This window comes from Pleuronectes platessa, chromosome 7 (genome assembly GCF_947347685.1).
Source record: "Pleuronectes platessa chromosome 7, fPlePla1.1, whole genome shotgun sequence".
Lineage (NCBI taxonomy): Eukaryota > Metazoa > Chordata > Actinopteri > Pleuronectiformes > Pleuronectidae > Pleuronectes > Pleuronectes platessa.
Window position 1 is genome coordinate 23296640 of NC_070632.1, and position 22894 is coordinate 23319533.

General features: G+C 40.1%; 1 protein-coding gene across 2 annotated transcripts in view; it reads left to right on the forward strand.

Moving 5' to 3' along the window:
• The first annotated feature begins 522 nt into the window (after window positions 1-522).
• Window positions 523-22894, forward strand: part of avpr1aa (arginine vasopressin receptor 1Aa) — a 30602-nt gene continuing 8230 nt past the window's right edge. Inside the window, exons 1-3 of one of the 2 annotated variants that reach the window (XM_053426904.1) lie at window positions 523-572; window positions 1215-1705; window positions 2645-4716. In XM_053426904.1, the coding sequence (XP_053282879.1) occupies window positions 2660-3925 (1266 nt within the window). In that variant the 5' untranslated portion in view covers window positions 523-572; window positions 1215-1705; window positions 2645-2659 and the 3' untranslated portion in view covers window positions 3926-4716. Of the gene's footprint in view, window positions 573-599; window positions 1706-2644; window positions 4717-22894 lie in introns of those variants that run through there. The other variant, XR_008339149.1, reaches the window with a different exon arrangement.

A 22894-nucleotide genomic window follows, 5' to 3' on the forward strand; every position in this document is an offset into this window, starting at 1 on the left:
AAGCCGGAAAAAAATATGTAATTTGGCCCGTATTGAATGCTGATTGTATTCATTCCCACTGCAGACAAAAGCCCAATGTAAGCGCCTAACCCTAACCCTATCCCTAACCCTAACCCTTTGACCAGTGGACAAGTTCATTTTTAAAACTTGTTGATCAGCAGTGTTGTCAAAGAAGGATTGTGAGTGTTTTTTCTCACTGGTTGTCCTAAGGTCTGAGTGCAGGTGAATCACCTTCACCTTTTCTCCCTCCAACTGCACAGAAAGTAACCCTGTTCCGATGCCTCAACTGATCCACCAGATTCAACTGAACATGTTGAAGCACACAAACCCTACAAAGGCTGAAACATGCAGGGTGGTGTGAAGGTCACATGACTTTACAATTGTTGTAGTTAAAGGTGCAGTCATTGTATTGGTTTCACTCATGTTAGAAAGCCATTGGGCAAAGACAATATTATGTGCACTATGCCTTTAAAATAATTCCCAGCAGTGCTCCTTTGACTTTTTATTTTCCTACTTCCTTGTGCTGCTGCTGGCGACTCATTGCTGCTCGAGTTAATGTTTATTATCCAAAGGTATGAATATACTTTACGTTTTTTCCAGCGTACCTTTATGAAACAAATGATTTTAGCAAAAACATCTGCAGGACAATGGTTTAAATTAAAGAATGACTAAAAGCATATATGATTTCTGATATTGACTTTTTTTAACACTGTTTTAGAGACGTGTGGATCAAAGTCCATTTTTGTAGGATGTAGTTCATGGTCCTTTGTTTGTTCATATATACAGTATATTTCTGATTGTGTTTATATTTACATATATTGTTAAACAAGCTATACAAAAGGGATTCTCATAAACTGATTTATTATAGACAGTAGTAATATTTAGACATGATTTTTGCACAAACCCAGGCCCAGCTACATTATGTTTTGTCAGTTTCTTTAGTCTCATCAGTGTTCCATTGGGGCTGATTATTCAGCTCGGTCTCTGGAAGAAGGATGATGAAAAGTATATTGTGAGAGAGATGCAGAAAGCTGTGGGTCAGGCAAACACAATCCTCGGTGAAGAGAAGCTGTTAATGGGCTGTCAGTCCAATTCAAAAATCTACATGGTGTATGTTTCTCTAGATGGTTGCAAAGATGAGTTTGCAGAAACCTTTTCTGAGCAGGTTGGTGCTGAGGACATGTTTCACAGAGCCATGACCTTCTTCTCTTCAGGTTACTCCTGCTGCCTCGCTAAAAGACACTTTCCTTTTCCTCAGCCCAGCTCCACTGGTCACCTGGAGGGAGGGGTGTGTTTCTGTCAGTACGTCTCTCAGCAGCTCAGCAGGGGAGAATGGACATAGGGAGGAAGAATTTACAAAGATATCAACATGCATTAATTGTCCAATATATGTCAGGTAATTTGTCTAAAAAAATGTCATTACTATTTAACACCAATTATCATGCACTCCCTCCATAATCCTGATACACCGGCCACCTGCCAATTGCAAAGTGAGTGGAGTCAGATGAGCCACTGAGAGCTGTTAAAGGGGAAGTGACCTAAGGTATATAAGAAGCCCTTGGCACAGTGGAACTGGTTCGGTCCTTTTAAACAAACCGAAAGCAGAACAGGTGCAAATTTTCTTTTTCTGAACTTCCTGAATTTACGTTCCATTTGTTCCTCATCCACAAAGTGCGACTATTCTTCATCGCTGTATCATCAATTGGTATGATTGTTCTTTACTCTGTTCTGTGGGCTGTTTTTATTACGTTTACAGTTTTTAGTCTGTATAAGGATTTTGTGGAAAGTATTGTTTTCTTTTTTTCTCATTAGTTTTTTCAGTAAAATCTGTTGTAGCCTGAAAGCTGAGATGTCCCAAAGCAGTTAGGACATGAATTTGCTTCAGTAATAAAAGTTTCATGTTTGTTTGTGTTATTTGGACTTTGTAGTTCTCAATAACGTTTCACTTTAGTTGATTTGATTACAGGATAAGAGCCACACATCTTTTTGCATTTTCTGGTTACTTACTGTATGTTCAGCCTCACTGAACTGCTTAAGTACATTTTTTTTCTGAGCAGGCGAAATTACATTTTACTTTAAAGATTTTGAAAAGTATTCATTTACTTGAAATTAAATGAACAAACTTGTTGTCTGTGTTTTGTTCTTCAATATATTGTGGTATGTTTAACCATCATTTTTATGAAAAAAGTCACGCTTGCCATGAAGCTTAACTCTACTTGAGAATCTTTTATACGTGTTACATGAGGAAGTAACAGAATGACTTTGTACCGTGATATTTGTAACTGATTTATATCTGTTTCTAAGTGATTTGGATATTACTCTGTTTCATATGATATTTACAGTCTGTTAATACCTAAATCCAAAACACAATGAGCTTTGACACAACAGTGCATTCTTTAACAGACCACGTCTTTTACACAGCTCTTATTCCACTTCAATTCATTATTTAATGTAAAACTTAGCTGTAACTTACACCACAATTAAACTTGAAGTAACTTCATTGCTGATCAGCATGATCACTGAGCATCTTGAAATGAGTTATTTATACTCTTGGAGTTACTCATATACGACAACATGGGTATAAGAAATATTGCAAAATATGAATTACATTTAATTTCTAACTTAACTTTTCTTCTAACTTTAGAGTTTTCCATTGATCATGGAGCCAATGAGTTCACAGGAGACAGTAGACAGTCAGCCACATTCTGCTGTCTCACTCTCTCCCAATGTTCCTCCTGCACTGAGAGGTGTTGAGAGTTACCATGTCTTCATTAGCTACAGCAGCTCTGACTACCAATGGACCCACTCCATCATCAGCCAGCTGGAGTCCTGTGGCCTGTCCGTCTGCTACCATGAGCGTGACTTCACTCCCGGCCGCACCGTGCTGGAGAACATGTCCCAGTGCATCCAGGAGAGCCAGAAGGTGCTGCTGGTTCTCAGCCCAGAGTTTGTGAGGAGCCGCTGGTGTCTCCTGGAGGCTAACATGTCTCTGTTCAGAGACTGTCTGGAGAGGAAGCCCATCATCCCAGTGCTGCTGCAGCCGGGAGTCTCAGTTCCTCTCCACCTCTGCCACCTCACCTACCTGGAGGCCAACGACCCCGACTTAATGAGCAAGCTGCTCAAAGTGCTGTGCACCCCAAACCAGCAGCTTCAAAGCTCCACTGTGATGCCCTTCCAGCCTCCCTCTATCTACAATGGGAAGGCCCTGCAGCCTTTGATAGCTGCCAATGATGAGGACCTCAATAAATGGGATTGTGGTCAGTTCAGTGACATGGAGGTGCCAGACCAACTGCGTCTGATCATTGAGGACCAGGAGAAGTACCGAGAAGCTTTGAGGATCATCAACAGCGTCTCTCAAAATAAAGTGTGGCTCCGTCCAGTCTGGCTTAGAGCAGTGATTTACATTATTAGTGTAATAGTGTTTTTATGCCTCATAGCTATTGTTGTATGGATGACAATAGTAATATTTAGAGATTTTTACATAAACCCAGGCCCACCTACATTATTTTTTGTCAGTTCCTTTAGTCTCATCAGTGTTCCATTGGGGCTGATTATTCAGCTCGGTCTCTGGATGAAGGATGATGAAAAGTATATTGTGAGAGAGATGCAGAAAGCTGTGGGTCAGGCAAACACAATCCTCGGTGAAGAGAAGCTGTTAATGGGCTGTCGGTCCAATTCAAAAATCTACCTGGTGTATGTTTCTCTAGATGGTTGCAAAGATGAGTTTGCAGAAACCTTTTCTGAGCAGGTTGGTGCTGAGGACATGTTTCACAGAGCCATGACCTTCTTCTCTTCAGGTTACTCCTGCTGCCTCGCTAAAAGACACTTTCCTTTTCCTCAGCCCAGCTCCAGTGGTCACCTGGAGGGAGGGGTTTGTTTCTGTCAGTACGTCTCCCAGCAGCTCAGCAGGGGGGAATGGACATAGGGAGGAAGAATTTACAAAGATATCAACATGCATTAATTGTCCAATATATGTCAGGTAATTTGTCTCAAAAAATGTCATTACTATTTAACACCAATTATCATGCACTCCCTCCATAATCCTGATACATCGGCAACCTGCCGACTTTCAGAGTGAGTGGAGTCAGATGAGCCACTGAGAGCTGTTAAAGGGGAAGTGACCTAAGTTATGAAAGAAGCCCTTGGCACAGTGGAACTGGTTCGGTCCTTTTAAACAAACCGAAAGCAGAACAGGTGCAAATTTTCTTTTTCTGCACTTCCTGAGTTTAAGTTCCATTTGTTTCTCATCCACACAGTGCGACTACTCTTCATCGCTGTATCATCAATTGGTATGATTGTTCTTTACTCTGTTCTGTGGTTTGTGCTTTAATTGTGTTTATAGTTTTAGTCTCTAAAAGTATTTTGTGGAAAGTATTGTTTTCTTATTTTTTCATTCGTTTTTTCAGTAAAATCAGTTGAAGCCTGAAAGCTGATATGTCCAAGAGCAGCTATTACATGAATTTGCTTCAGTAATACAAGTTTCGTGTTTGTTTGTGTTATTTGGACTTTGTAGTTCTCAATAACGTTTCACTTTAGATGATTTTATTGCAGGATAACAGCCACACATCTTTTTGCATTTTCTGGTTACTTACTCTATGTTTAGCCTCACTGAATTGACTCAGTACTTTTTACTCTGCTGCAGTTGACATGACATTTTACTTTAAAGATTTTGAAAAGTGTTAATTTACTTGAAATTAAATGACAAAACCTAACAGACCACGTCTTTTACACAGCTCTTATTTCACTTCAATTCAGTATTTAAAGTCAAACTTAGCTGGAACTTACACCACAATTAAACTTGAAGTAACTTCATTGCAGAGCAGCATGATCACTGAGCATTATTTATATTGGACCAGTCCATCCCTTAAAAATTCACACTTACACAGAGTTACCTTTAGGGTTTAACTGTAGTGTTTTATTGTGTCTTTTTCCTTCCATTATTTGTTACAAATTTTAAGTTATACAATAAACACACATATATTGTGTCATATCCAACACTTCCTTCATTTTTGTTACAGGAATTTGTGAATTTGGAAACCTAATGGACATGAACAGAATTACACCCACAATCAGGACAATTTACTTAATTGAAAGATTCCATAAAGTATTCCACAAAATTCCTATCATTATCAAATTTGGCAATGAAATATCAGGTTAAGACTCATATGATTAACCAAATTATGCAATATGCCCAACAAATTTACCTCGGCAATGAGGTAAACTCTCCGTCCTGGCTCTCAGGAGTGAGGGAGTGAGGAGGATGTGTGAGTGTGAGTCCGATAAGTAGTGGTTTGTTGAAACATTTTCTGACCAGGTTGGGGCTGAGGACATGTTTCACAGAGCTATGAGCTTTTTCTTCTTCTCCGTACAGCTGAGCAGGGGAGAATGGACATGTCAAATATGATTATGGGTAAAAAAAAAAATATTAACACCCCAAGTACCTGAGGTAAATTCTCTGTAAAGTGTTGGTTATATTATAAAGAAGTACCCATTGATACCAATAATTCTTAAGAAAGCACTTTATAATTATATCTAATAAAGCAACATTCAAACTGTGATATCTTGACTAATCAGTGCTATTTAAAGCCCAGTCAATCAATCAATCAAATTTTATTTGTATAGCCCATATTCACAAATTACAATTCATCTCATAGGGCTTTAACAGGGTGTGGCATCCTCTGTCCTTAACCCTCAGCAAGAGTAAGGAAAAACTACTAAAAACCCTTTTAACAGGGTAAAAATATGTAGAAACCTCAGAGAGAGCCACATGTGAGGGATCCCTCTCCCAGGACGGACAGAAGTGCAATAGATGCCACGTGTAGGAGAACATCATCAATAATCAAAGTCTCTAGCAGCATTTGATGAGGGTAGACATCCCGAAGGACAACCCCAACATGACATGCCAAGCAGTCCCGCTGCAAGCACAGTCCATGCTCAGCAACCATCTAGACCACGATCCACCATCCAGACCAGACGCCACTCCAGTCCTCAGTCACCGTCCACCGCCGCCCACCAGGACCCATCACAAGCCACCACCGCGGTCCTGGTCCACCGCCCGTGCCCAATGCCAACGCGACACAGGGTCCGCCACCAGCACCACGATCAGCCCAGAATCCGCCACAATGGATCCACCACCGCGACCCCCGGTGTACGATCCACAAACCGCAATCCATGGTGCGGCCACAGAGGCCCTGGATCTGCGGGTGATAAAGCAAAGGGATTCCGGGGAAGGGGGATAGGGATGGAGAAGAGGAAGGAGAAGCTGGAAAGAGAAGCTCCGTGTGTCATGTGTCATAAAATAGAACAAGTAACGTTCTGGCGCACTAATTAGCTCTAACTATAAGCTTTATCAAAAAGGAAGGTTTTGAGTCTACTCTTAAATGAAAAGATGGTATCTGCCTCCCGAACTGAAAGTGGTAGATTATTCCACAGCCGAGGGGCTTGATGGCTAAAAGCTCTGGCTCCTACTCTTTTTTTAGAGAATTTAGGGACGACAAGTAGGCTTGAATTCTGGGAGCGGAGTGCTCTAGCGGGTTTATAAGGTACTAACAGCTCTTTAAGGTAAAAAGGCGCCATATTATTAAGGGCCTTGAAGGTGAGGAGGAGAATTTTAAATTCTATTCTAGATTTAACTGGAAGCCAGTGTAGCGACGCTAATACTGGAGAAATGTGCTCTCTTCTCTTTGTTCTCATCAGGACACGTGCTGCGGCATTTTGGACAAGCTGTAGAGTCTTTAACGACTTACTGCTGGAGCCAGATAATAATGAATTACAATAGTCCAGTCTCGATGTAACAAAGGCGTGGACTAGTTTTTCTGCATCTTTTTGGGAAAGGACATGTCTAATTTTGGAAATATTACGTAAGTGGAAAAAAGCGGTCCTAGAAATTTGTTTTAAGTGAGAATTAAAGGATAAATCAGGATCAAAGATCACTCCCAAGTTCCTGACGGTTTCATTGGAAGCAAGGGCAATGTCGTCTAGCGCAGCTATATCATTAGATAATGCATCTCTAAGGTGTTTGGGGCCAAGTATTATAACCTCTGTTTTGTCTGAGTTTAATAAGAGAAAATTGCGGGTCATCCAGGTTTTTATGTCCTTGAGACATGTTCGAAGTTTAGTTAATTGATTACTTTGTTCAGGTTTTATTGACAAATATAACTGGGTGTCATCCGCATAGCAGTGGAAATTTACCGAGTGTGTCCTGATAATGTTTCCTAGTGGAAGCATATATAATGAGAATAAAATTGGGCCGAGCACAGAGCCCTGTGGAACACCATGGTTAACTTTGGTGCGCACAGATGACTCATCATTAATTTGCACAAATTGGGAGCGATCAGAAAAATACGATTTAAACCAGTTAAGGGCGGTTCCATTAATGTTAATTAACTGTTTGAGTCTTTGTAATAAAATTTGATGGTCAATTGTGTCGAATGCTGCACTGAGATCTAACAGAACGAGGACAGACACAAGTCCCTGATCTGAGGCTATTAAAAGGTCATTAGTGACTTTTGCCAAGGCTGTCTCTGTACTGTGATTGGCTCTAAACCCCGATTGAAAGTCTTCATATATATTATTTTCCCGGAGAAACTCACACAGCTGATTGGCAACAACTTTTTCTAAGATTTTAGAGACGAAGGGGAGATTAGATATTGGTCTGTAATTGGTTAAAACCTCTGGGTCTAGGGTGGGTTTTTTGAGTAGGGGTTTGATGACAGCTATTTTAAAAGACTGTGGTACATAACCTGATGATAATGACAGATTGATGATGTTAAGTAACGAACTATCAATTAGGGGCAGAATTTCTTTAAGTAATTTGGTAGGAATGGGATCTAAGATACAGGTTGTTGGTTTAGAACCTGAGATTAATTTGGTAAACTGATCACGGGTGATCAGAGAGAAGCTGTCTAAGTAATGGGTAGGATTCTCAGCCGTTTCTGAGATCTCTGTTGTTGGGAGGGTATTAGTGCCAATTGAGGGCAGGAGATGGTTGATTTTATTTCTAATAGTTTGAATTTTATCATTAAAAAAGGTCATAAAGATATTGCTATTTAGGGATCGAGGAATACTGGGTTCGGTGGAGGTGTGACTCTCTGTCAGCCTGGCTACAGTGCTGAAGAGAAACCTGGGGTTGTTTTTATTCTCTTCTATTAGTTTTGAATAGTAGGCGGCTCTTGCTTTGTGGAGAGCCTTTTTATATTCTTTAACACTATTCTTCCAGTCTATTAGATTTTCAACATGGTTGCTGGAGCGCCACTTCCTTTCTAGTTTTCTTGATAATTGTTTTAACTCATTTGTCTGGGAATTATACCATGGAGCTAATTTACTATGTTTGACATTTTTCTTTTTTAGAGGCGCTATTGAGTCTAATGTTAATCGTAATGAGTCTGCAGAGCTATCGACGAGGTGGTCGATCTCAATGGAGCTCAGGGTTTTAAAGAATTTGTTGTTTATATCTACTGCTAATACGGGTTTAAATGTAATTGGGATTATTTCCTTAAATTTAGCTACAGCACTATCAGGTAGACATCTAGAAAATGAATTTTTTATTAGTGGCATATATTCAGTTATTGAAAAATCAAAGGTTATTAAATTATGGTCTGATAGAACTGGATTGCGCGGAAGTACTGTTAAATTTTCAATTCCGACACCGTACGATAATACAAGGTCAAGTGTGTGGTTACCACAATGAGTAGGTTTGTGCACACACTGACTGAAACCAATAGAGTCTAGTATTGAAATAAATGCTACGCTAAGGCAATCTTTATTATTATCAACATGAATATTAAAGTCACCAACAATAATAATTTTATCGGTCTTTAGGACTAAGTTTGATAAAAACTCAGGGAATTCCTTTAAAAATTCAGTATAAGCCCTGGGAGCACGGTAAACTACGGCAAATATGATTGGCTGTTGGTGGTTCCTGGATTGGCGTGGAAGACTAAGAACCAGACATTCAAATGATTTGTAGCTGAGTTTAGGTTTAGGATTAATTGATAGACTGGAGTTAAAAATAGCAGCAACTCCACCTCCTCGCCCAATTTCTCTAGGAACCTGTGAATTGATATGACCCAGTGACTTCATTAGGTACATTAAAGAGGAATTCCAGTATTTTTCAACCTGGGACCTACTTTTATAAATGTGGGTATGTAAATAAATGGTTCTTTCAACAACTTTTGGAATCATTTTTTACCAATATAATATTGTAAGTGTCTGGCAGCCTTACATGTTTTGCTGAAGAGAGAGAGAGAGTTGCAGAGAGGAGTTTGGATTTCAATGAGAGAAACAATTATGGCTGACTCTTTTGTCTGATGTGGACAGTGTCGATGAAACCTTGACTGAGTGATCAAAGAGCTTTACCCCACTTCAAAGGACAAATAATGAACTTCTGTGATTCAATCGATCCTGAACAGCTCAAACAACTCTCTGCAAAAAGCAACAAACCAGACCACTTTTTCACAACACTTGTATGACACGTCACTATTTACGACAAAAACCACAGACTCTGTGTGCAAAGACCTTTAGTCAAGAGTCAGCATGTGCAGTAAAGTGATTACCACTCTCTCTCAACCTGTGCCTTTTCATTACCCACAATCCCAGACACACAGGTTGAATTTGAAATTGGCTGTACAGGCGTGAACTTGCTTGACGGAGCTTTACTCCATCGACCATTTTATTCATCTGTGTCTGGGAACAAAGGCTAATATTAAATGCGGATTTATTTGTACATACAATATACCCACAACTCAATTTCATGCTGCTTTCTAATAGACAGTTTACTGTCCATCTGTTTGTACTGGTGTCATTTACAGATTCCCAAGATATGATGTCTTTTGAGCAAAATAGCAAGTTAGAGTCCATGTACAGTACAGTGTAAACGGCAATACCCCATTAAGTCAAATTGAATTAGGCCTTTGACATGTAAGAATGAACAGCTGAAACCCAGTGGCTCTGTTGTAGTATGTTGTCCTCTTGGTTACATGGTTTCTCCACAGTTACACAAGAGAAAGATATGTACTTTGAGTAATTTTTTGTTAGATTTAATTTCATAATTACTTTATAAAGAATGTATCATTGAAAGTGCACAATTCCTTCGCCTTTACAATGTTTACTGAATGAGTACGCAGAAGAATGAGTGGAATCCTTGAGGGGAGGGAATCAGGGAGGAGGGTATATCAGCAGCACAGCAATCTCTCAAAGATATAATAATAAATAATAAAATATGATATTAATCCTGACCTTTCTTAAAAAAAATAACACAATAATTGATTTAATAATTCAATATATCATTTGAAGGTATGTGAAACAGATTCTGGGCTACAGAGCATGTGTCATTTCAAGACTTCTTTTGTTTAACAACAACCAAGAAGGTAGTTATGAAAGCCTGATTTTGCTATGAATATATTATTAAGCTGAATAACATATAAGCTATCAGAAGGAGTAGAGTCTTCAGTCCTCATTAAATCCCATTCTCCGTCAGAGACACTGTAAATCTGACTTGTCATATAATTTTTTCAATCTAAGCCAGGGCTGGGGTTGACGAGAGCCCGAGGCAGGAGATTCTCCTCATCTATTGCTCTTTTAACAAAATTTAGTTAACCTTTTCCCCCCATGCCGTCTTATCTGATGCAATGACCCGTTCGAGATGTGGCTGCTGCCGTGTACCACACAAGGAAGATCAATATTTGCTGTTCTTTATGACATTCACTTGCGGGATTCAGGATATGAAACAGAGGCATGACACTGTTGCCTGAGGGGGGCATGTGGCAACAAATCCTAACAAACAGTAGAAAGACACTGCTGGGAATATCAATCAGACCAAGATTACACATCACTGGGGTGATTCCTGGGTCACACTGTACACACTCGATTCTCAGTCTGCCTGATGAGAGGTGGAAATGTGCTCTGAGTGCCGCAGCTCCATTAAAACTGAATTAGGTTGGATTAAGTGTCCATGTCTTAGGTTAAAGGGGAAAAAAACATATAATTACATAGTGTGCATGCATGCTGAAGGTGTAGCGTGGCTGGAGAAGCAGCAGTCGTAACAAGCGTGATCTGTATAATTCTTAACAACGTTGCGCTGAAACTCCAACTGCCTCCACTTGTGTCACAGCTATTAAAGCTTTATTTCTTAAACATCGCTGCAGGTGTGTGTGTCCGTGTGCATGTGCAGGTGAGCTTGAGATGTGAAGATATTTCCTGCAATCCACAAGCGCCTTTACTGGGCTCAAATTAAGGCAGTGTAAATGGCTCTGCTCCCATAAGCAAAGGGCCCTCGTTGGTGGTGAAATTTTCATATTTCCCTAAATTAGCTCTTAGATGAGAGATGCAATTGGAATTTCAAAAGAGTAAATCAGAGGTTAAGTATGGAGACTTGAAAGAAACATAGAATTAATGAAGATGATTTACTCAAGAAAATATGTTTAATGATTTTCTTTTTAGCCTCAAATATTCACAGAGTGAACTAGAGAAGTGGCTAATAAAAGTTTGCGGCATCCTCCTTTATATAACCAAAATCCTTACAGTAATAATTTGTTTCTTTTTACTATGTTCACTTTCTGTAAGTTGGCAGGTAGCGCGCTGTCATTGACAAACCCGGCTAAATTCAAATTCAGTGGGATGCAACGGGGCAAAGAGACATTTATGTCTTTCTATATCAAATTAATTCAAGATATACTGCACACTTAAATGTGCTTTTGAGCAGTGCACTAAATTATATGAATGTTCTTTCATTAAATACATTAATTCTGGTTTTAAAATAACATAAATTACCAAATTTATAAAAAATGACATTTACGTGTTGAGCATCGCACATAACCCCCCCTAGTGTTTCAAACCATCTTTGATCGTGCAGGGCCAATTCTTCAATTAGGTAAACTGTTGGGGATGTCTCTACTTATAAAGATATTAATATATATGCAGATGTATTTTACAAAAGTGACCTCTTCTCTGCAGCAGTTGAAACGGCTGGAGACGACTGTGGTTTTCGACGCAGCTGCAGGGGTTTCCTCCTGGAGCACCGCCCTCCACAGGCCATGAACGCAGCGACCCCCTGTTGTAGCTAGCTCCGCCTCCAATTACGCCAGCTAATCCAGTTCTTTTGTCCTAGTGGGCAAGAGTACAACAAATTAGTTTGCCTATGTGCTATGTGCTTCTCGTGGTGTCGTGTTCGAGTTAACCAGTGTGCCTTTTGTAAACAAGTATTTATTTTCTTTCAGGATTGTTGGTGAATGATAATTTGTGAGGCAATAAGTGTTTGTTTGGTATGGCTTTAGTTTATTGTGTTATTGTCCTTATTTTTATGGTACACGTCACTTTAGACTCCTTTTTCTTAATTCACTAGGTCTTATTGGTGGCATCTTTCTCTCATATAATGTATTGAATATATGAGAGACAGTTTAGTTTCGTTAGTCAGACAGCTTGCATTTGTTTTATTGTGTGACACCGTCCAGTTAGGGAAGTAGGACCAGGGTTTAGGAAGAGGGCTCGTCTTTTGTCCCCTGTTCACTGTTGTCAATGCAAATCACTTGTAGCACTGTGACAATAAAAGGCTGCGTTGCCAGACACGCTGTGTTACTCCCCTTCCTCCCAGACAAGAACTGGGGTGTAACACGTGTGATGAAGCTTCTCACGTGAGACAGATTCAGGAAACTACTTTTGGTGCTCTGCTTAGTTTTTTTTTACAGGTTAAACATAAGAGATATAATCAAATAGTTAGCTTCAAAGCGTTCTTTTTTATTAATTTGCATGTTGCTAATATTCGTCAATCCTGATGCGATCGATGCAAGCTTTCACATCGGCAAATGAATGCTGCTGGGCGACTTTGCAGCTTTTAATTTTTGGGATTATGGTTCCAAGGCTTTACTTCGAACATGTGTGTGTAACCAATCATGTTGAGTACGTGTTGTTGTTTCAAATTCAAAGCTCCCCAGAGTTATTACCTTCACTTCTTCAAACTTAGTGCCAGCTGTTCTTTAAACTGAAACTGAAATGACGGGGATTTTTGTTGAACCAAGAAGTGAAATTCACCAATCTGTCCTTCTCTGTGGGCATTGTTGATCAGTTGCAAATGTTGAGACATAATAAATGAGAAATAAATAAGAAACTTACTTGTGTCAGGTTCTGTCATTTTAGTTTGTTGAGTTCAGTCTCTTTGTGTTTTCTGTTTCCTGTTTTATTTTGTAGTCTCTGTTCCTTGTGGGTTGTTTCTGTCTTCACCTCCTGTCTTGGTGATTGTCTTTCTAACTCCTCATGTGTTGCACCTGTGGCCAATTACCCCTGCCTTCCCTGTGTATTTAAGCCTCTGTCCTTCCTCTTGTCCTCTGTTGGATTGTCTGTTTTGCTTCCTGGTTTTTGTGGTTCTTGTTCTTGTTCCTCGTGCCGTCTGGATAAGCGTATTACATGATGCTCTCCTTATCTGCGTTCCTGCCCTGTCCTGATATCCTGTGGTGTAAGCTTCCTTGCGTTTTGTTAAGTTAAAGTCTCTTTTTGTATTAAATACACTTTTTGTTATATACCTCTGCTCCTGGGTCCATCTACCTTCCTCAAATCGTGACAACTTGAATGTAGCAAGTAAAAGCTGTTTGTTATTATCCGGAGTGGCTTTGGAGGGAAAAAAGTCAAAGTTTCACCATATTAAATTCCTTTAAACTGGAACCATAAAGTTTAAAGTAAATGGGTGTTCATCCCATAGACGGTGCATGAAGATGGACAACATGACGGCTCCCCAAAAATAAAGCCAAATCCCCTTGATTACCCCCTGGTGGCTGTTTGCAGTATTGGTCATAAACCCTGCCTATTAAACTGATGTTTTTTAAATGCTAGTTTGGTTTTATTTTGGTATTTGATGCTATAGCAAACAACTGAAATGTCTTGATTGATGGCTGAGACTGACTTGTGATTGGACAAGCGCGTGTATCGGTGGGATTTTGATACCACAGCTCCGCTCCACGATGACTACTGTCCAGATTCTTGCTCCAATGATGTCAAAATGTGTGGGATATATTGGCTTGACTTTTTAAATGTGGAGACACCTCATCCATCTTTATACAACACCTGTGGTTTATCCAGGAGTGTCCATTGTTTTATCCAACCCACTTAACATGAGACCACTTCCTCCACCCTACGGAAACCTTCACCGAACAACTTTGACCTGAATCCTATAACCCTGACTCCACAGAGAAGAGAGTGGTGTCTCATCTAAACTGGAATGGAAAGATTATACTAGCTAGCCATCATGTGGGATTAAAAATATCCACTTGGATAGCTGGATTCATTTAAGCCATAGTTGGAAATATTTATGCTGGGAGCTAGAAGCAACACTATGGGATAATTTAAAACGGCTTTCAACCACTGTGTGTGCCCGTGAAAATAGAGGAACGCCTCGACACTTTACAGAGTAATTAGTTCTGCCTCCTCGCCATGTTGTTCGAGACTGGAAGATCAAGACAAACACTCCTAAGGAAACGCAGCCTGTCCACATTGGCACTTCAGCTGCCTGTGTCGGCATGAGAGGCACAGGAGGAAGATTAGTGGCAGAGATTGGTTTTGAATTGCATTCTCATTTCAAACCAGTGTAATATTCAAATAATTATGCAGCAGAGCATTTTCCTTGCTGCATCTATAACTGTGAGATTGCCTGTGTGTACTGAGGCCGCTGAGGGGGGTGTATTGACATGTGCATTCATGTGTAAAGTTACCGAGGTCAGGTTGTGCGAAGACTTTGTTTCTATCTACAGCGTGAACATCAGCATTACTTAAATCTTCCTCATCGTCATTGTATATAATCAGCGCTGTGACAACAAACTGAGGTTAATGTCACGCCTGATACTGAGCAAAGGTTTGACCACATATAAGATAAATAGAGAAACTTAATCTCCCTCTCCCCCCCCCTTAAAAAAATAAACCTCTTATCAGCTTGTGGCAAGACCCTGAGAGAGTACCACCCTGAGTGCAGTCCAGACCCTGCAGTCAACACTGGGGAGCCGCTCTGCACACTGACACATTCAGTCCACACTATGGCAGTGACCTAATGCAGCAGCTCCCCTTGTATTGCTCAGTGAGCGGTGATGTCAATCCTGAATCGATGGGCACCTTTCAGCGTTCGCCAGAAATCCACGTAGCACACGACAAACACACAACTCAGATTGGTTCACTTATTTGTTTTCTAGCCCAGAAAATGACACGATACCAAAATGTTAGTCTTTGATACAATACTGGTATAAAACTTACAATACCTAGTATCCCTTTCAGTACCACAATGAAAATAAAAAGTACTGTTATTCCTCTTAATCCATAGTGAAGATAATAATTATTATTATTACTGTTATTATTATGAATATTAGTCCTATACAAAATAGTGTCAATTCTGTTTCACTTCAACAAGGTATATAATGCATGACTAATACTAATCTTATGATATAATTATATAACTGTCAGAAGGCATATTTCTGCATAGCTGAGTACCTTTATATGTACCTTTATATTTAATACTTAAAGTACATCTCCCTGAATATGCATGCAGTGTTGTCTTTACTTTTAAGTGAAAACCTAGCTTTTTTTAAAGTGTGGTATTAGTACTTTTACTGACTCCCTCCCCCCTGTGTGCTGTAAACAAAATGATCTCTGCAGTGGAAAAGATAAACGTTACATCCTGTCTCTGCCTGCTGCACCCCCCGGGAACTTTCTGTGTTCATTGTCATTGCAGCATCATAAAACAATCGGCCTTCATTAATGACAGCCAACTTTAAACAATGTGTCATTAAATGTTTCACTACTTCTTAAGGACTCAACGTGCTGGCCTTCTCTAGTTCACTTTACACCAGATGTGATTATGACAACATTCATTTTGAGTGATTATCTGAGGATGTGATTTTTTTTTAAACTTCAATGTTAAAGCTTTCATATACTGTATATACACTAGAGATCATACAAAATATGCAGGATTAGGTGATAGCATCACGTCCTTAGCTTCCTGCTCATTTTCTGGTACCTTGAATCTATTTGATTTATTATTATTCCAGCTAAAGGAAAATGAGCATGCATAACTTACAGGTCTGAACTCATGTTGCTGTCCCATAGTGTCTCTGACAGACTCTGTTTGGGAAATGCTAAGATACAGAGGGACACCTGTGATTCAGATGATATATTATACATCAATAGTGAAATCAGAATATAAGCTATTCATATTGTTGGAGCCAAATTTAACAGCACCTAATAAAAACGTTGTTATGGCCTTAAAATAAGCAGAGTTAATCTCACAGAGTCACAAGTTAAGTTGTTATTTCATAGATTAAAGGTGAGTTTGATGGGTCTGTAGCAAAAAGTTCTGTAGAGAGCTCACTTACAGAAAAGGCAACTGTCTGGCACTGAAACACCGGAGGATCAGCAGCCGCATAGACAGAAAAGGTCAGAGAAAAACATGTTTCTAATAATGATTAGCCATTATTTTAAAAGTACTCCGACCACAGAGTAATCAAAACTTCATTGTGGCCCTTTTCTTCCGTGAGATCAAGTCTTCGCATGGTCCCACAGAACAGCTCTCCATTTGGCATCTTATCTGCTTTCCACTTCCAGTTGTTGGGGAAGATACAGTCACACAATGTCAAAGGGCCAAATGGCAGCCATGGCTCATAAGCTCCGATCTGCAGGAAATGTTTTGGAAACGATTAGAGACAGAATTGATCCAGTGGCGAAACAGAGAGAGTTTTTGTAACTCCACTAATAAATACTGACAGGCCTACTGGTGGCTACTGGTTGGCTTCTAGTGCATGTTTGTGTATTTTGGGGGCATTGTGACAAGAAGGTCGATGGGAGGCGTTAGGTATCAGTATAGCCTGCTCTTGTTAGCATTTCCAACTCCAGCTTTAGTCTTAACTGCACTGAGATTGTGTTACCCTGTCCTCCACGCATGGCAATTGCTTGTTCTCCCTGATGTTGTAATCATACAAGGAAAAATGTGCCCGTTCAACTTGACCGTCCCAACTTGAATATCATGGCAGGCTGGGGACGGGTATCAACGCTCGAATTACCATTATTATCTGCTATGATTTGTGTTTATTAGCAAATTTTAGCATGGTAACACATGTTGGTTCTCATTAACATTCAATAAAAAAAAAGTCCCTATTAGCATATTAGCATGCTTACTTTAGCTTTTAGGTCAAACGATATGATTCCATAGTGAAAAGTACAGTACGAGAGAATCCTCATGGAGCGGCTAGTCTGGTCTATACTTTTGTTATCCCAGAGATTATTCTTCCTAAAGAGGATGATGAAATTCCTTCATTCTTGTGTGTGAGGGGGCTTTTTATTTCCCTCTGAGGACCGTGTGAGTCCTGAGCTGTTTCCTCTGTGAACCGGATCTCTGGGTAATCCTTGACAGAAAGCAGAGCCACCAGGGGCAAAGTGGCTGCTTTTTCATTCACTGCGACCATGCAGCCTGGGTTCAGTCAACCTCTCCAGCATTTTTACAATTTCACAAATCACTTTCTGGTACCTAGTCTTGTGTACTGGGCTGAAATGACTGGTCAGGAGCACTGTGTAGGCTGAAGACTGAAGTCTTTGGTTCAATCACCAAATGACACAGATGGGTGAGATGCATTGTTTTTACATTTAAAACTTGAAATCTTAAAATCTGAACCTGAACCAGTGAATTCAAAGATCTCAACTAGCTCTAACAGAATCAGTAATCAAAAGCCTTTTGGATGTTTGTCAACTCCTGTGGTGTTGAAACACAACTGTCATCTGTTGAACACATGTATAAAGACCAACTGAAACAAACATCCTCAGTCGATTGTGTCTTTTTCCTTGCACTAGACTGTGGAAAAATATAAACATATAGGGTCTGTCAGATTTGGGGCATAAAGACGAGTGGATTTGAAAAAACACGACAACAACAGAGATCTATGTGGGATGTTATAGGATGCTACAACTGTCACTTTCTCATTTCAAATCTTATTTACTCCATAAGTAAATTTAAAGTAATATTTCGGAAAGTACAATTTTACTTTGGCACAATTCTTTCGAGTGTATACAAGGCTGTAGTCAGCAGCAAGTTAGTTTAGCTTAGCATAAACTGCTTTCAGACATTCAGTGACAGAGGTGCTGTATGTGAGAATACACAGGTTCCAGACATTCTCAGAGCTTCTCCTGACAGCCCACTAGTAAAAAGTGCAGATAAGGGGGAGGCCATCAACTCGTAAAGACAACAAGATTCAAGAACCTTTTGGTGATGAGGGCCAATGTCAATGTTCTGTAAACAAAAACATGCGTTCTCCTCTGCAGCATTTATATGTCTTGTCCTTCCTGCTGTGCCACCCCTTGTCTGAATGCTTCAGAGATTGTTCTATTGCTATGCTCGCATCTGACCAGAGAATATGCCGTGTTCTTCATATGTGACAGGCAAACACATTTTCCAAAGTTCTTGTCTGAGAATGGCTAAAAAGACCAGAAACACTTTCTACTCCCAGAATATAAACTTTTTAACCATGTCCAGTTGGCACAAGACACCACAGCTACCTTGGCTTGCATGAATGGGCGGCAGCAGACAATACAGCGAGTCAATCACACTCAATAATAAGTGCTAGACGGAAAGAGTAGGAGGATCGTAATTGGGTAAAAGGCCAAGCTGGAGTACTTTGTGTGCCATTATCAGAAAGGTGGCCCCAAACAAGCAGACACGTCTATTTCTGTTTGCCCTTCTGCTCTCTCAACAGGGGAGGACAAGTCGCTGTGCAGCACCTTTTGATTCTGCGCAACACGGAAATGAAGCAGAAACTTCAAGAATATAAAGAAAAGGCTCCACTCAGTGTATAATCGTCTTTAACATCTGCATCAGAGAGGAATTCCTGGCATCCTGTTTTGCAGAGCAGGGTCAATGATGATTACAACATGCAGCTGAGGCCATCCTCTAAATCAAGCCATATACTACAAGTTGTGTATTGTGGTCACATGTTGCTGTGTTGTACTGCTGCTGTGCTTTTAATGTATAGAAAACAGGGTGCTCAGAGATTAATTCAGCTCCCGGCTATTTTGTTGTGTCCTGGCCTGTACCCAACATGTTACTGGTTTCCCCTCTGAGCTGCTGCAGACAGCAAGCTGCTGTGTGTCCCCGGAGGGAGAGGAAATTCAGTACTCCCTGTTGAGCAACCGGCTGAACATTTTGATTGAAGCTGAAGTCACTTACTGCTAACATGTGTTGCTTTCTTTGGAGGCTGGCAAATATAAATGTTGCAATAACACTATCACTGGTATTGCTCAAATAATTTAAAGTCCCCCAATTCCCTGCAGTTGGATTAAAAGACAATTGAAACCATCACTTGTTGGGTGCATTGTAGGTTGCCCACAAACAGCATGTGCTCGTATGGGTGTGTGTGTACCATGACTGATGCATGGACCATCTGTATGCTAAAGATAGTGATGGTGAGAATGTAAACAAAACCAGAGATGTTTAACAATGCTCCATTTTGCATCTATTTTTTGCGTAAACATACTCATATTTAGGCCAAACTCGCGGTTTCGTGATTTAACTCTAATGTTTACTTTAACTGTAAACTGTTTACACTAACTATTGGCAAACACTTGAAAGGACATTATTCCTAGAAATCCTGCGAGTCATTTTTCAAAAATAGATAGACTCCAGGGTCCACTGACTTCTCTGGATGGGATCAGAGCAAGGCCTTGATTCTCCCCTCCGAGACCTGATATTATTGTGGATTCCAAGAACCGACAGCATGAATATAACCGTCCACTTTCCTGACAGATTACAAGTCGTGCCGACGCCTCCCAGTTTCCCATGAGCTCTGATTGCACGACACACATGCACACACAGGAACAACTGAACGCATATGTACATCTGCATCAATAAAGTCACCCACGCACACAGCCTGTATGTAATTTCCTCTGGGCTAATCTGTCTTCATATAAATAACTCAGCTTAATTTTAGCTGTTTATGTTGGGACTTTCTCATCGAGTGAATTATTTTTCAAAGATCTCCCTTCCTTTCAGACACACCATGCTGTGAGTGACTGCACAATGATATGATGGAGAACAATCTGTCAGAGATTGACGAAATCATTTATCTCTCACATTGAGCATTACAACTCAAGATTTCTTCCTGTTCGGATGATGTCAGAGTCTCTTTACTCAACAACAATGCTTTTCTGACTGATACTGCGGCAGTGGTTTCAAAGCATTTTTGCCTTGAGAGAAATAAAGTGTCAGTTTTATTCATGCAGAGAAGAACATGATCGCACCTCAAAACAGATGTCGCTGCGGATAAAGTGCAAATGACTTGAGAACGTTGCTCTCTTACTGACTGGTGTATTATCTGTTGCAGTGGGTGAAGTTCAATAAATCAGCCGATTCATCAAGCGCACTTGAAATTGCAGTCAATCTAGATTACTGATGTGTTTCCTGTTACAGCAAATCGGGTTAAGTTTTTAAGTTTACCACATGGTGGATGCCCTTGTGAACCCTCTGACATAAGATCCACTCTTTGGAGAGATGGAGGTGTGATGGATGAGAAATGTGAACGCACAGCTCAGTTGATTCCAAACCAGAATATCATGATCATTACATGGATGTGAAAAGGCCCTCGGAACAACAGACCAAATTTTGGTCCGACTAAACGAAGTGGTCTCAGTCCAGATTAAGTGTCTGTATCGTTTGCAGTGTGAAAACGCTTTTTAAGGGTAGTTCACGCTTCTGACCTTGCAGGAAGTTAAGACAACGTCAAAGAATACAAAAAGAAAAAGAAATGTAACCCTTGCTGGTCTCTTTAGAAAGCGAGTGGTGCACGTTTGAAAGATTGCTTGCGATCTACTCTACAGACAATATATATATAATGTTTGACAAGGACAAGGACACTCATTTGTTGCATTCAAACTTGTGTAAAGTACCTTGACTGTTGTCGGTGATGCTTGTAGTGAAACCATAAGGATATTACAATGGCAACGAAATTAACGAAATTAACACCTTCATTCAGTTTTATCCACTCAAATGGGAAAAACCCTTTTTTAATGCGCTTTACTGTGAATAGCGATAACAGTAACAGCCAAATTGACATTAATCTCTGTCTAGTATAGGTAGACGCAGCCCACATAGGTGATGACGTAGTGCATGTATCATATAGACTTCTTCAGTACTCCCCCTAAATATCAACGTTAAACCAAAACTAACCGCATCGAATGTAACAAAGTCATGAACTGTGGTTTGGACTTCCAGGTGTGAGGAGAAGCCTGTGAATGTGAGGCTAATGGCCCAGCGATCATGCCCGAGCAGCAAAGCCATTCATTACACAGAGAGAAGGATGTGAAGAACACCTCCAGCTGAGGAAACGCTTGCAAACCTCTGAATCACTGGGAATATCCAAACGAGTAGGTGGAGCCCGGCTACTCCTGTATGAACCAATTATCTCTAAGACAGTGACATATTGAAAAAAAAGAAAAAAGGTAATTTAATATCAAAGGAACAGTATTATCATTTACAATAATGTGATAAGACCTGCTGAAAGGTTCCTGTCATTTCGTTGCATAGTTGGACGACGGAAAAGGCTTGAAAAACAAAATGAGGATAATCCTTAAAGCCCATAATCATGTTATGAGACCACAAAAAAAGGGAATTTGTAGTTTCAACACCCGCTGCACAATTGTAGTAGACTGACTAGTAAATTGCATTTAAAAAGATCACAACTCAACTCTGTGAGATCCTGCTACATCTTCCAGGGTGAAGCCCACCTCTCAACCAATGTCAGCTGCGACCCTTAAAAGGAGGAAGATGGGTGGATGATTTAACCCTGACCGAAGAAGTTAGTGTCGATTGGCTTTTGCTATATAAAACATTTTAGGCAAAATATTTTTGTTCTATTCCATACTCATTCAATTTCTGTTTCTCTTTGAGTGGGTAAATGTTAATTCTGCTTAATGTAGTGGATACAGCTAATAGGCATTTCTCGATGGCTCACCTATTGACCCTTTATGAATGAGTCACAGTTCTGTGCAGGGCTCCATTAAGTCCCTTTGTTGGCCTCTGCTTCTTTCAATTCAAACCTGCTATCGGCAAGAAAAGCAAAAAGCAGCTGCACTGATGTTCATTACGCACGTATCGCTCCAGGTTGCATAATGTGTGCTTGTTATGGACTTTCACAGATATACACCTGAGCTCCGTGTTTACCTAAGCAGTGATTTATCATCACGCTGACGCCAAAGGAGCGAACGTAAACCTACACATAAGCTTACATAACGGATGTGTAGGCCTCTCCAGAGCTACACTATTCATTGCCATAATGTTAGCCATAAAACGGACACATAATTAAATGTTTAAACATGCATGAGACAAACAGGGTTTATGCATGCTGTAAAGGAAAACTGGAGATAACTCTGGCTGCAGCAAGAGGTGCAGGCCACTGGCTTTTACACTGTGATAATGAAAACTTGAAATTTCTCATGATTATTAAATATAAAGAACAAGCAATCTTAAATGGTTTCGTAAACTTAGCAAATTATCTGCTTCAACTAACTCCATTAAGTTTAGCATTTTTGCAGTGGGTTCACATGCTATAAGGTCTTCTTTTAAAAATCTTCACGGAAAATGTTACGTCATGATTTTGAGTGATTTGTTTAAAAATCATTTTGAATTTCCGTTTATGCATTGCTGCTGTGGATCAGGAGATAGAGTGGGTCGGCCACTAAACAGAAGGTCAAGGGTTCAATCCCCAGCTCCTCCAGTCAGCACGCTGAAGTCTCCTTGAACCGTAAACCACTGCCCCGACATGTGTGTTAGAAAAAGTGCTGCGTATAGAAGCATTGTATGTTGGTGTGTATTGCTGCATATTACAATATACATCAAATCCCCTGGATCCTGGTGATCAGTGACACTAACATTAACGATAACAAGAGT